The sequence below is a fragment of the Glandiceps talaboti genome, chromosome 19 (assembly GCF_964340395.1).
Source record: "Glandiceps talaboti chromosome 19, keGlaTala1.1, whole genome shotgun sequence".
NCBI classification, from domain to species: Eukaryota; Metazoa; Hemichordata; class Enteropneusta; family Spengelidae; genus Glandiceps; species Glandiceps talaboti.
In genome coordinates, this window is record NC_135567.1 from 7,304,969 (window position 1) to 7,321,577 (window position 16,609).

At 33.9% G+C, this 16,609-nt stretch overlaps 1 protein-coding gene across 1 annotated transcript in view; it reads right to left on the reverse strand.

Annotated features, from left to right (window-relative positions):
* LOC144450387 (putative palmitoyltransferase ZDHHC13) overlaps window positions 1-16,609 on the reverse strand; it is a 248,453-nt gene that overhangs the window by 163,490 nt on the left and 68,354 nt on the right. The window contains exons 4-5 of the mRNA XM_078140990.1: window positions 8,678-8,776; window positions 548-637 (exon numbers count right to left, since the gene is read on the reverse strand). Coding sequence (XP_077997116.1) covers window positions 548-637; window positions 8,678-8,776 — 189 coding nt within the window. The remainder of the gene's footprint in view (window positions 1-547; window positions 638-8,677; window positions 8,777-16,609) is intronic.

The window sequence follows — 16,609 nt, forward strand, 5'->3', positions numbered from 1 at the left end:
ATTTATTATTGTATTGTTAGCTGTTTGATAGTCATTTAAGTGTAATTATGATGAAAATATCCAGGCCATGCCCTTCCATATCAACTAATAGGCCAAACATGTGCTCACTTAATAACAAATATTAATGCTTTGACTTTGAATATTGCAAATTCTATTGTTTATATATGTAGATATGAGGAGCTCAAAATTGGATTCATTTCAACCATAAAGGCTATGTAACACAAAAAATAAACTTGTCTTAACCGGCTTTGGGTCTAACCAAGGTTTCACCAGATAATCCAACATCATATTTAACCATGGTCAAACATGTTCATCCATGATCCCCAAAAAATTCAGCTGTGCCTTATACACCACGGTGGACCATGATTGACTGTGGTTTTGCATCATGGAATTTTGACAGTGAATGACATGGTGCCAATTACCAAGCATGGTCAACCATGGTTACTACCACAGTCAGAACACGGTCAACCATGGTAATTGACCATAGTGAACCAAGTTCTGACCATATTTAACCATGTTGTAGAAAGCAGGGAATTGATAGACTTACCCAAGATTCATTTGTATCATTCACACCATAACCATTCTCCAAGCAGGATTTAACCTTCTCTATATTTCCACTCCCAGCAGCAATGAGAAACTAATATAAAACAAACATATGTAATGTTTAGACTAATTTACACCATTTTTACAAATTATGTCAAAATGAAATCAAAAAGTTGCTTCCTGTAAACACAGTGTTAATAATATCTCAATATTTCCTTTTAGATGACAGTGAATATGTATGTCAATAACTTACAGTAAATATTAATACATAAGGTAATTACCTATTATGTTAATAACTTACAGTAAATATTAATACATAAGGTAATTACCTATTATGTCAATAAATTACAGTAAATATGAATACATAAGGTAATTACCTATTATGTCAATAACTTACAGTAAATATTAATACATAAGGTAATTACCTATTATGTCAATAACTTACAGTAAATATTAATACCTAAGGTAATTACCTATTATGTCAATAACTTACAGTAAATATTAATACATAAGGTAATTACCTATTATGTCAATAAATTACAGTAAATATGAATACATAAGGTAATTACCTATTATGTCAATAACTTACAGTAAATATGAATACATAAGGTAATTACCTATTATGTCAATAAATTACAGTAAATATGAATACATAAGGTAATTACCTATTATGTCAATAACTTACAGTAAATATGAATACATAAGGTAATTACCTATTATGTCAATAACTTACAGTAAATATGAATACATAAGGTAATTACCTATTATGTCAATAACTTACAGTAAATATTAATACATAAGGTAATTACCTATTATGTCAATAACTTACAGTAAATATTAATACCTAAGGTAATTACCTATTATGTCAATAACTTACAGTAAATATTAATACATAAGGTAATTACCTATTATGTCAATAAATTACAGTAAATATGAATACATAAGGTAATTACTTATTATGCTAATAACTTACAGTAAATATTAATACATAAGGTAATTACCTATTATGTCAATAACTTACAGTAAATATTAATACATAAGGTAATTACCTATTATGTCAATAACTTACAGTAAATATTAATACATAAGGTAATTACCTATTATGTCAATAACTTACAGTAAATATTAATACCTAAGGTAATTACCTATTATGTCAATAACTTACAGTAAATATGAATACATAAGGTAATTACCTATTATGTCAATAACTTACAGTAAATATGAATACATAAGGTAATTACCTATTATATCAATAACTTACAGTAAACATTAATACATAAGGCGATTACCTATTATGTCATATTGTATGAGGTGAGATTAGTGCCAAAACACTTGTCTTAACATTATTTTAAGTTAACATTTTCATTTTATTCTCCCATTTTGTCTCCATTTTTATCTCATTGTTTTTACATTTTTATTTCAACCTCTAATTTTGATTGCATTTTTATCTCATTGTGTTCACATTTTTATTTCAACCTCTTATTTTGTTTGCATTTTTATCTCATTGTGTTTGCATTTTTATTTCAACCTCTCATTTTGTTTGCATTTTTATCTCATTGTGTTTGCATTTTTATTTCAACCTCTCATTTTGTTTGCATTTTATCTCATTTTGTTCACATTTTTATTCCAACATCTCATTGTGTTTGCATTTTTATCTCATTGTGTTTGCATTTTTATTTCAACCTCTCATTTTGTTTGCATTTTTATCTCATTTTGTTCACATTTTTATTCCAACATCTCATTTTGTTTGCATTTTTATCTCATTGTGTTTGCATTTTTATTTGAACCTCTCATTGTGTTTGCATTTTTATTTAATTGTGTTCACATTTTTTTTCATTTTTATCTGTGTTTGCATTTTTATTTCAACCTCTCATTTTGTTTGCATTTTTATCTCATTTTGTTCACATTTTTATTCCAACATCTCATTGTGTTTGCATTTTTAATTCAACCTATCATTGTGTTTGCATTTTTATTTCAACCTCTCATTTTGTTTGCATTTTTATCTCATTTTGTTCACATTTTTATTCCAACATCTCATTGTGTTTGCATTTTTATCTCATTGTGTTTGCATTTTTATTTCAACCTCTCATTTTGTTTGCATTTTTATCACATTTTGTTCACATTTTTATTCCAACATCTCATTATTTGCATTTTTATCTCATTGTGTTCGCATTTTTATTTCAACCTCTCATTTTGTTTGCATTTTTATCTAATTGTGTTCACATTTTTATTTCAATCTCTCATTTTGTTTGCATTTTTATCTCATTGTGTTCACATTTTTATTATTATTATTATCATTATTATTATTTTAATGTTGCATAAGTATACTTTAAGGCCTCCTTTACACAAAATGGCTGGTACAAATGGTTTGACACGGGCTAATGAATTGCTAGCAATTACTGATTCCCTTCGATTGTCATCCCAAGTTGGATCATTAGTCCAAGAACATGAAGAAACAACTGTGTTCTCAACAACACCCAATCATCGGGTAGAATGTTCGATTGAACTGAATACTAAAATATGTCCATGGAAACAACATAATATATCTATATGCCTATAATAGCCATAGCCATAGTATATGATAAGTGAAACTGTGACTGATGAAGAGACCCTATAGTTGGTTTCAAAATGTTCATCTAGAAGGATCAACTATTAAGCTTACCGAACATATCGCTAAAAGTTTCCCTACACAAACCAACCCAAAATTGTAAGGGTTCCAACCTGTACATAGCAACCACACGGCTGGTTAACTCTAACCAAAATACCATACAACCTGGATGAATTTTGTCCATGTTCGGAGCCCCATCCCCTCTCATACATAGCTGTAGAACATTTTATAACCTCAACTTTTCTTGAACCTCGAGATGTTTGGCAAATTTCTACACCACCTGCATTTTCGATTTTGGGATACGCATCACTCAAAAACTCAATCACCTCCAAGCCATTTAAATTTACAGGCATGTGTAATTTTTTTCTCACCAAGGCCAGCTTTCACCAATTCCCTCTTTTCCTGCAAAGTAGGAACCCAATCCTAACGCAACCCAAACGTGTGGCCAAGTTGGACGCCTGGCTGGTCGACTCCATGAGCGGGATGCAGATGCAGTGCCCTCACAGACCTGCCATGACGAGGATGACTCCTAGAACGAAAACACCTACTCGACCAACTCACTCCGTAGCACTTGTGTCTCCGATGTTGGAGTAGCTGTAGTCATAATCTGGGTAAGGGTTGGCGGTGTCTATAGAGCTTGGCATGATTGGACATTGCACGGAGAGTCCCCAACATGCCCGACGCTCGATTGTGATTGAGAGACGGTGGGTGATGTGATCAAAGGGGGTAGCGGCATTCTTCCTCCGGATAGAGCTTGTCTAAGCAAGCTGCTGGCCTCATTCAGTGCCTGACATGCCTCAGATATCATGGCACTGTTCAGAGAAGCGAATCTGTCTGTACTAGAAGTATTGGAGTGGCCGCTGCCCCACTTCTACGATGACCAGACGATATTTTCAACTGCGGAAACATGTGCCCTTTAACTTAGTACTTTATTATCACAGATGATTGAAAGTTTCACGAAAGCGTGACACTGAACAAAGAGTCCAGTCACCTTTAAGTACAGGTGTCAAAAACTTCCTAAATCTGTCCAACGAACTAAAAAGATAGCGAAAGTATTTATTTCGGGTAAAATTTAAGAATTTCACACTGACAGGAAAGCCAACTCTAGGCTAGGGAGATACATAAATTATGATAATGAGATAGATAATAAAAATGTGAACACAATGACAACCAAATAAAAATGTGAACACAATTAGATAAAAATGCAAACAAAATGAGAGGTTGAAATAAAAATGCAAACAAAATGGGATGTTGAAATAAAAATGCAAACACAATCAGATAAAAATGCAAACAAAATGAGAGGTTGAAATAAAAATGCAAACAAAATGAGAGGTTGAAATAAAAATGCAAACAAAATGAGAGGTTGAAATAAAAATGCAAACACAATGAGATGTTGGAATAAAAATGTGAACACAATGAGATAAAAATGCAGACAAAATGAGAGGTTGAAATAAAAATGCGAACACAATGAGATAAAAATGCAGACAAAATGGGAGATTTAAATAAAAATGCAAACACAATGAGATAAAAATGCAAACAAAATGAGAGATTGAAATAAAAATGTGAACACAATTAGATAAAAATGCAAACAAAATGAGAGGTTGAAATAAAAATGGGAACACAATTAGATAAAATGCAAACAAAATGGGAGATTTAAATAAAAATGCAAACACAATGAGATGAAAATGCAAACAAAATGAGAGGTTGAAATAAAAATGCAAACAAAATGGGAGATTTAAATAAAAATGCAAACACAATGAGATAAAAATGCAAACAAAATGAGAGGTTGAAATAAAAATGTGAACACAATTAGATAAAAATGGAGACAAAATGGGAGAATAAAATGAAAATGTAAACTAAAAAAAATACCGCCAATGGCGTTGTAGCACAACTGTACAGTTTCTAATAGTTTATCCATATGCTAGTCCATGCTAACAATAAGTGGTCATTTGTTGAATAACTATCCAGTTGCCTATCCAACCATGTTGCTATCTTTACGATATATGCTATCATTTGGCTGTTGCTATGGGCGTAGTCATGTTGTTAGATATATTTGCATACATTTTTGTATGTTTTTGTTCACTTGTGTATGAATTCCTGATATTATCTTTGCAATATTCGTGATTATTTGGCTGTTGCTATGGCGTGGTCTTGTTGCTAGGCATATTTACATACATTTTTTGAATGTTTATTCAATTGTCTATTAATCACTTGTTATCTTTGCAATATATGTGATCATTTGGCTGTTGCTATGGGTGTGGTCTTGTTGCTAGGCACATTTGCATACATTTTTTGAATGTTTATTCATTTGTCTTTCTATTCCTGTTGTTATCTTTGCAATATAGGTGATTATTTGGCTGTTGCTATGGGCGTGGTCATGTTGCTAGTCAAATTTACATACATTTTTTGAATGTTTATTCAATTGTCTATTAATTCCTGTTGTTATCTTTGTGAAATACACGACCGTTTGGCTGTTGCTATGGGCGTGGTCATGGTTGCTAGGGTATTTGCAAACATTTTTTGAATGTTTACTCATTTGCCTACCAGATGATGTTGTTATTTGACCAAAATATACTGCCATTTGGTTGTTGCTAAGGGTGTGGTCATGGTCGCTAGGGCCAATTTTGTCAAAATGGTTTGAAGAAAATCTGCATAATTACACTTTCAGAAACATCTCACCAAGTTTTCAGACTCATTGACCAAGTACTTTTTGAGATTTTTTGAGTTTTTGACCAAAAATGAACATTTTTACATATAATTTGCATATCACTCATGGAAACATTGTATGTTTAATATTTCTTCGTCCATACATCCCTAGATACATTCCCATTAAATTTCAGCCCAATCTGCTCAGTAGTTTTGGAATTATAGATTTTTAACCTAAAAGACACATTTTTAGCCCCAATTTGCATATCACTGATGGAATCATCATGTCATGAACAAATCTTACTTTACACCCCCTTAAGAATGTTCCCATCAAATTTCGCACCAATCTGCCCAATAGTTTCTGAGTTTAAGTTTTTTTACCAAAAACCACATTTTTTGACCCAAATCACACACCTGTGATGCGATCATTTTGATTTGAACAATTTCCCAACTAGACACCCAAGGTAATGGACCCACTAAATATAATGGCAATCGGTTCAGCGGTTTTTGACTTTAAGTTGTTTACACACACACACACATCCACACACACACACACACACACACACACACACACACACACACACACACACACACACACAGACGCCGGGCGATCCCTATAGCACTACTGAACCTCAGTTCAGTTGTGCTAATAATGTTAAGACAAGTGTTTTGGCATTAATCTCACCTCATAGTAGTGTCCATGGTAGTTTAGTACCTACATTTGGGTTTCTTTGTATAGTTCAGTGGTACATTGCAAATTCTATATCAATTATTTGATTGTTAATGGGATCACTGTATTACATGAGCACAAGACACAGTGTGATCTCAAGGAAGCCATCACAAGTGAAATACGTTAAAGTGAAATGTTAGATGTCAGACTGACAAAGGAATCTTTGTCATTGCGTTAACACTGTTACTGTATTAAAATGAGCCATTTTGGGTCTATGTTGTGAATGTATAATCAGTAGTTAATTTGTATATTCCTTTTATAGTGGAAATAAGTGGAATTAACAAACTATAGTAAAAACCTAAATTAGATTTCGTCAAAGCTTTACAATGCCGTCGATTGATATTTGAAAAATGTTGTGCCAATGGCGTTGTACCACAACTGTACAGATTTTTAAAATGTTTTGCACATGGATACAGTATAGGTATTGATTTTTACCCCTAATTTGAATGTCACTGATGGGATCATCATGTCGTGAACACTTCTTAATTTAAACACCCTTAAGAATGTTCCCATCAAATTTCACACCGATCTGCCCAGTAGTTTTTGTTTTTTGACAAAAAATAAAATTTTTTATCCAAATCATACACCGGTGGTAAGATCATTCTCATCTGAACAATTTCCCAACTATACACCCAAGTAAATACACCCAGTGGATTTTGACTTTAAGTTGTTCACACACATCCACACACATCCACACAGACAGACAGACAGACAGACAGACAGACAGACAGACACTTGGTGATGCCTATAGCACTACTGAACCTTATCAGTTCAGTTGTGCTAAAAAAACATACATTCTCATAGCTTTTGACTTTAAGTTGTTCACACACACATCAACACACACACACACACACATTCCTTGATGCCTATAGCACTACTAAACCTAGTTCAGTTGTGCTAAAAAAAACATACATCATCAGCTTACCCCCCCCCCCCTCCCACCCACACCAACATTTGAAATCATACAGAGATCACTTCCATCATGCAGTCTCCAGCATTATGAATTCTACTTGTATCCAGCCCTATTTGAGTGAATACCACACAAACTGTATCCATATCCTGTACTGGAACACAATATCCAGTAGTGTATTCCACGTTGAATTCTGGTGGAAACTGCACTGGAATTATTTAGGCTAGCTTCTATAACTGTATTCTGATGTTCCATCTCTATTGGAATACACTGCCTTTATTGTACATGGATTCTGGTAGTCTCCATTATGTATTGTGAAGAATTCTACTGGATACTACCAGTATCCGTAATAGTATAAACCTCAATACACTATGTATGTATACTGGGCCAATTCACAAAGTGTAAGAATGAACAAATTTGAGACCTTGACCTTTGACCTTGAGGGTCAAGCATTAAATCAAGCCAATTTGTCTATCACAGACATATTGTAGTTTCTGAGGGTTGTGTCTTCAACGAAGACTAAAAGATAATTTGCATTGGATAATATGGGGGTAGACACTTGAATGGGCTCTTTATTAGTTTTGAGTTATGCAGAAAATAATGTTTTTTAATTATCAATATTGTTGCCACTCAGTAAAAGTGATATGAGCTCCAAAAATAATGCTTGTGTATAGTTCTTTTCTTCAAGATTACTTGTAAACAAGAAATTGGCAATATGTAAATACCTAAATGTGTATATGATAGCAGGACTTGTCTTGACTTTGATAATTGACCCTGAAGGTGATTGCGATAAATGAATTGTCTTTTTAATTAAGATAGTCCTAACATTAACAATACCATTGTGATACTATCATAGGCCATTAACAATACCATTGTGATACTATCATAGGCCATTAACAATACCATTGTGATACTATCATAGGCCATTAACAATACCATTGTGATACTATCATAGGCCATTAACAATACCATTGTGATACTATCATAGGCCATTAACAATACCATTGTGATACTATCATAGGCCATTAACAATACCATTGTGATACTATCATAGGCCATTAACAATATACTCATCGGATTTAGCGCTATGGCAAGGTGGTCATCCTATGAAAACATGTGAGTATTTACCTGATCAAATAAAAAAGTTATAGTCAAACACATTAAATAATAACACATTGGAATGGCTGTACATATCATATAATCGATAAATAAGATATTAGCTAATCAAAACTCAACCTACTTCTCCAACTGCATCTATTTTGGCACCAGCTTCCAGCAACAATTTACAGATATCAAAATGTCCACTGTCAGCGGCATAATGTAGACTTGTCCTATTGTCCTGTAATTAAATAATACAAAACATATTACTCTATCTGCAATAATAATGTATCATATCAATAATTACGATTGTAATCTTATTGTGTAAACAAATAATACATTTTTTGAATGTTTATTCATTTGTCTATTAATCCCTCTTGTTATCAGTGTGAAATACACCAGTTTTTGGCTGTTGCTATGGGCGTGGTCATGGTTGCTAGGGATATTTGCATATATTTTTGAATGTTTATTCAATTGCCTATTAATCCCTGTTATCATTACAACATCAATGATCATTTGGCTGTTGCCATGGGCGGGGTCTTGTTGCTAGGCATATTTGCATACGTTTTTCGACCGTTTGGCTGTTTCTAAGGGCGTGATCATGGTTGCTAGGGATATTTGGATACTGTCTATTAACTTCTATGCATCATAGCATGTATTTATTATTTTAGTTTAGTTTAGTTTAGTTTAGTTCAGTTCAGTTCAGTAAAAAAACAATATCGACAGTTTGTATACGACTGAGACGATAAATCCATTCCTACTTGGTATACATTGCATAGCACACCATTTGGTGCTATGTACAAGTCAGGCCGCCGAGAAAGTGCCGTATCTGAGGAAATACCAGCAAAGTCTCACTGATATATACTATCACTTTTCAAGATTAGCCATACGCACTGAAACAGTGAAATCAATACAAGTTATCCTCAACGATCCCTGTCTGAAATACAAAGAAGTTCATGAAGTACGGTGGTTCTCCTTCTACTCTGCCCTTGAAACTATATATCACACGTATGGATCGCTCGTTACATATTTCGAAGCACAAGCTGAGAAATTACCTACCGCAAAAGGTTTGGCAAAGACTATGCGTATCAGTATGAATTCATTGCTACAACACACCTACTCATGGATGTAATTCCTGTCCTTACTCACCTCAGTATAGTATTTCAAGCATCAGACATTGATATAACGATCGTACAAGCCTCACTACAAATTACGACTATGCAGTTAGAAGGATTAGTTACAGATAACGGAAAATTTCTCTCTGATCTTGAGAAAATGAAGGAAACTGACAAGTATGTCGTTTGTGATCATGACATTAAAACAACACCTAATGTGGTAAAATACTTCGCTAACTTTAGGCGTGACTTTATTCAGAACATCCTAGAAAACCTAAGGCTGCTTTCACAAAAACTTGTTAGGGGGGGGGGGGGGGGGGAGATTTTTTGTAAAACCCTAATTTTTTTTTCAAGTACCCTCCTGCCATATTCCGAAATTTTTCAAGTACCCCCCCCCCCCCCCCCCACCAAAGCACCAAATATTTCAAGTACCCCCTACCCGAATAAATTTTTTTTTGGAATACTCTTCCTGTGCGTTAACATTCCATACCAAGTACAAAACTGTACATAATACACTTAATCCCAACTTTGTCCATTTTATATATATAATCAATTTGTATACTGTGTATATATATATATACACAAACACCAGTTAAAACAAAATGATGTTATGTTAACCAGTGCATTGCCGTTCCAAAAAACATATACTTGTAAATAAATTACACTTTGAATAACTCTTGTAAGATGATGATGATGATGATGATGATGATGATGATGATGGTGGTGGTGATGATGAAGAAGAAAAAGGAGAAGATGGAGAACCTTTTCAAACATAAATCAAGTAGATCAAGTGGAATATCAGTCTTTCCTTTGTAATGTTTTAGAAGAGGAGGAAGAAGATGACGATTTGGATGATGATGATTTGAATGATGTTGATGATGATTTATGACTGACAATGCCTAGTGCAATATTGACATGAAAAGATAATTTATTTGTTAATTTTTTAAATGAGTATGTTTGTGTATTATTATTATTATTATTATTATGTGCTGCTTCAGATATGTTTTTAACAGAGATATGTTTTAAGCATTCTAAAAAAATTCCACAGTTTGTGCAAACACTACTTTATGAAAATGTTTATTGAGACTATATTGGAGTATTTGCACATATTGTTTCAGTTCACTACCTCATTCCTGCCATATATCTTTAGGGTAACTTTATATTGAGAGTTATGTCAAAGTTTAATTTATCTTTATATTTACAAGTAATAGTATATTCATGCAAAGTTGAAAAGTATGTGCAAAAAACTTATTTTACTTTTTCTCTGTTAACTCAGCTTGTGAGATATTGTCTTCTGTTTCAAATGTAGCAGATGTTGCCAATATGCTAATTTTAGGAAATATTTAGAATGTGTTATTAAAAGTTTATGTTGAAAATTATAGTCATATCTATAGGATGAAAAAATACCTTGCACAGACGTTTTTGATACTTGTCAAGTATGTTTTAGTTCAGGTGCATCTTTTACATTTTGATGGCAGGCTGAGATGAACATTTTCCAACTCTTTTTTTTTTTAACTTCCAAGAGCTGCAAATGTAAAATGTTGTCTGTCATATTTGTCTGTCATTTAATACTAGTAAGAATTTACATGGAAAAGTTACATATCATTGTGATAACCACAAACCAAAACACAGTCATGTCACAAAGAATATTTTCAGTACAGTGTAAAGGTAATTTCACACATTAAATGAACCAAATTTCAGTAGATAGTAGTGTACATGAAAGACACTGATATTTTCAGACAAAAAACAATCTGTACCACTCAATTCGCCCATTTCAATTTATCATTACATTAACAGTTTCTTAAAAGAAAATTTAAAATTTGACTGTTTTTGTTTTTCATTTTACTAACTTGTGAGCAACTGTTGTTTGTAGCTGCTGCTGTTGTTGTTGTTGTTGTTGTTGTTGTTGTTGTTGTTGTTGTTGTTGAAAAGGGAAGACCAACATTTTAAAAGCTTATTTTCCCATGTCTGAAAAGTCATGATGTCAATTTATTTTCAGGTACCTCCCCCCCCCCCCCTACAACCCATAACATTTTTTTCAGGTACCCCCCCCCACCCACCCACACACACACACACACTATCCATATATTTTCAAGTCCCCCCCCCCCCCCGAACAAGTTTTTGTGAAAGCAGCCTAAGTGAGAGATTTCCTCAACAATCAACCGAGTTAATAAATGCATTCGCTGTTCTAGCCATGCGGCCGCTATCATTTTTGTCCAAAGATGAACTTACTGAATATGGAAACCAAGAAATCGGAGTATTAGTAAACCACTTCTGGGAAACTAAAACACGCGGCAATGATACAGTTGTAGATCGCACAGTGGATCCAGCGTGTGTAATGCGTGAATGGGCAACCGCCAAAGAACTTGTGTTGTCAAAGTTATACCCACGTGATAAGATGGCTACATTTTGGAAGTTGATGTATATTTATCATAAAGACCAGTTTCCGAACTTGGTAAAGCTTGCTAAAATAACTCTTATATTACCTATCCAAACAGCAGATTGTGAACGCGGGTTTTCCATTCAGAATAAGATCAAAACAAACATTCAAAATAGACTTGAACCTGATAGACTGAATGTCTTATCACTGATCTCAGCTGAGGGACCACTGATTGACATGTTCGCATTCAAGGAGGCTCTTAAAGAATGGAAAACAGCAAAACAAAGACGCATAGAAAAAAAAATAGTGACTTTTTGTGTAGGGTCTATGCTTTACTGTGGATAATTCACAAAGATAATCAGTCAGCAATTGTTTTAACAATTAAACAGACATCACGTTGGAGAGAGATATGTTTATCAAAAGTCAGTGATACAATTATCAAAGTAACCATCATGAGTTCATGAACTCATCAAGTCTTGAACAGTACATTGACAATGATTGACAGTAACAATGAACAACAGTTAGTCAGCTGTAGTTATAGAAAATATGACTCCACTGTAATCAGTTTTCACATTTGCATGTAAACACTGAAACAAGATTGGTGCAGGATAAAACTTACCTGTAATTGTGTTATATATGAGTGTTTTATTGAGTTTGTTATAGACTAGTACATTTGGTGTAATGATAAATTTTGTGATGTCCCACACAAACAAAAATAAGATGACCCAGAAAAATGAAAGTCTCGAGACACAATGTTCCACTCTGAGAAAAAGCTGGCTGCAACACTGCTGCTACTAGAAAAAAAATGTCTTGGCAGGGAAATGATGCACAAGTTCGAGTGTACTGTTCAACCTGCCAGTACCTCTCCAACCAGGACACTTGTCAGATCATGACAAACATTTTCAAACACATGTCAGGGACCAGTAAGTTCCGTTGGCCTGTGGTACATATATATATTTGTTCTTGTCTCTGTTTCTTTCATAAATTTTTTAAATATTACTTCAGGTAAGGGTTCAAACATAAAATTATACACATACATGTATCACCTAGCTACCACACTAGTTACAGAACATGCCGTGTAAATGTTTGGCTGTTTCACAATCAGTGCTTCACTTATCTTGCATTTTGGGGCAAAAGTGAACTTGAAGGTAATGGTAATCTTCATACTATTGGATAGTTTATAAAAGAATATATAAAAGAACTTAATCTAAATTGTTCTAGTCTCTTCAGTATGAATTAGTTAGTAGGGATGAATATACTTCTTATTTCGGACACTACATGTATCGACACTACAAAGTAATCAAATTCAAGTTTCTATTGTACACGAGGTATGACATCCTAAAGTGCTCTAATATACCAGTGATTTTACTATACATGCAATATCAATGCCCCTATACCAATGTTACAGGCCCACTTTTATAACATGGAAAACTTATTGAAAAAGTTCAAAGCTTGGCAATATTACCTCAGAGGCTATGAATAACCTAAAAATTGCCTAAATAGAATCAAATAACTCCAGATCTGCCAGGGGTGAAACCCCTTGGACTATCTCACCCCAGAGGCTACTCATTTGTTAAACCAACAATAATATTCACCAAAATTGGTAAAAAAAACTTCAAAAGCCTCTAGGGGAGACCCCCTAGGACCCCCATAAGGGGTACACATGTCCCAGTCTCAAATCAAAGTTCTTTCCTCCACTTCTTACTGTCACATCAACCATATGTGGTTGCTTTTTACATGTTAGAGCTTGTAAAGCTTGCAAATTATTGTCTGAAAGTGTCTGTGAATAGCCAGAAAATTGGCTTTAAGAGTAAAAATATACCAGGGCTTCTAGAGGGAGACCAGCTAGAACCCCTTCCCCCCATAAGAGGTAGACATGTCCCAGTCTCAAATTAAAGTTCTTTCCTCCACCGCTTACTGTCAAGATGCTATGAAAACTTTATTTTAAAAATGTTTCAACCTTATGTAGTTGCTTTTCACATGTTAGAACTGTCTTGTAAAGCTTGGAAATTATTGTCTGACAGTGTCTGTGACTCCCTAGAACCACCCCCCCCAGCCCATACACATACACTCACACAAGAGGTGGACATATCCCAGTCTCAAAGCTCTTCCCTTTACAGCTTACTGGCAAGATGCTATCAAACTATTCATGGGGGTCAGTGACTTTTTGTCCGCCAATGGAAAAAAACACTGACCACCCCCAACTCCCCAGGCTGGAGAAACTGACCAGTCTGTCTGAATGCTTGAGCTCACCAATCAAGTTTCCGAATTGCATTTTCTGTGTGTCACCATACCATGGCATAAAAACTATCAATGATGTTTATATTTAATTGAAAATCAAACATGTATTGAAATATGTAGTTTTCTAAATATAATCTATGTGATAGACCAGCAAATTTTTACTCTCTTTATAACCCTGTGCGAAAACCAAACAGAAAATTGTGGCAACAAAAGTAGGTGTTCAACATAGGCGTCAAAAAAAAAATTCGGATATCTCAAAGAAGGAAAGAAAAATAAAAGTTGCCAGTATAGGCGAAGGAGAAAAAAAATAATTCACAGGCAAGCAGGTGAAAAAAAATAATGACTCCACCAATCTCCCCCCCCCCCTTATGCATAGGTTTAGCCTGTGTTTTATTATCTATATAAATAGATAAATAAATAAATAAATAAATAAATAAATAAATAAACAAATAAATAAATAAATAAATAATAAACAGAAAAACCTAAATAAATATACATGGGATTCTAAAGTAATGGATAACCATCAATAAACATATATGTATGTATATACCGGTCTCTGAATGAGAGAATATAGGATATGTTTCTATATATACCATCTATATGTTGTTAGTATAAATAGGATATATAGAAACAAATAGTCTATTATTTCAATAGTATACAGACATGTATATACATATAGACATGTTTATAGACAGTTATCCATGAGTTTAAAATGATCTTTCATTTAACCATGCATATTAATTTATTTTTTCTTTATTTATTTACTTGTTTGTTTGTTTGTTCGTTTGATTGCAACACGGTTCCTGTGCTCCCTGTGCACATACATGAAGTAGTGGGTTCTTGCCTGTGTCATTAGTAATTTCAGTACTAAACTGATAATTTACTAAAACCCCAATTTGTTCTTGTTTTATAACATACATATATTTTTAATTTTGTTCCTCACATTTTTGCTATGGCATTTTTTAATAAGACTGTTGATATTACATTGTACCATGCCTTGATATCATTGAGTTGAGCCCAAAATGTTGACCAATGCTTGAATTTCATGGTATTTTACTAGCCTATACTTTAGTTTACTATTAAGTTAAATGGAAATACTCAACTGATATTTTCCTATGCCATTTAAAAACAGATTCACATTTATTGACCAGATTGGGTTGAAATTTGATGGCAACATTCTTAGTACATGATTATCCCATAAGTGATATGCAAATTACAGGTGCAGCCAACGAAGCTGTTCGTGCAAATAGCTGTTTATAAACGATTCTTCAATGTGCGGGCAATTTCCAAGCTTGGCCAGAGGGGGAGGAAAAATAACCCAGTATTTCAGCGGGCAACATATATTTCAGCTGTAAGATATGGGGAAAGGGAATGGCAGTGGGCAAAGCAGGCAGTTTTTAATATTTGTTCACAAAGTTAGTGAACAAATTTTACTATTTTTTTTTACAATATTCACAAGAGGCAAATTAATTGTGAAATACAATAATTTATGTTTGACCACGTATGTCATCGAAACTGGTGAGGCAGTGCATTGAGATTGCAGCACAACCTAATATGTCAACTGACAACTGTCAATACGTATATATTAGAAGGAGAAACTGTTTTGCTGTGAGTATATCAAATAGCATCCTGAGTAAATTTAACATTGGGGCTTCAATTAATAGTGGACAGATGTCATATGTCTGGTAGAGGGTAGCGAAGAGAGAGGAAACCTTGGTGAAAATTGTGGGGAGTGGGCAGTGGGCAGGCACATATGTTGGGAGGACAGGTTGTGTAATATCTCAGTGGGAGGGCTGATACGAACAGCTTTCACTTTCCTCTCCAATCTTGAATCAAACGTAAAAAGTGTTTATTAGCTATGTTTTAACTTTCTGAAATAATTTCAGAAAAATGACTCATTTGCTGCACCTGAAATTACGTCTAAAAATGTGTCTTTTTGTCAAAAATCTATCATTCTAAAATACCTAGCAGATTGGGCAGGAATTTCATGGGGCTGCCTCTGGAGAGGTGTAGATGAAGCTGCATTCACAACATACTGATTCCATTAGTGATATGCAAATTAGGTCTAACCATTTTTATAAAGTGCCAATGGCATTGTAGCATAACTGTTGATGATACAGTTTAATTTTCTGTAATGATTAACGTGGTCTTCTTGCTAGACATACATTCTTTGAAGATTTATTCCCATGCCTTCCCATCCATGGTGTTAATGTTATACCTGCTATATACAACATCATTTAAATGTTACTATGGGCACTATCTTGTTTCTCGGCATACAATTTCGCAATGCTCATTCATTTACCTTCCCATCACCAGTGTTATTTTGGCATTATACGTC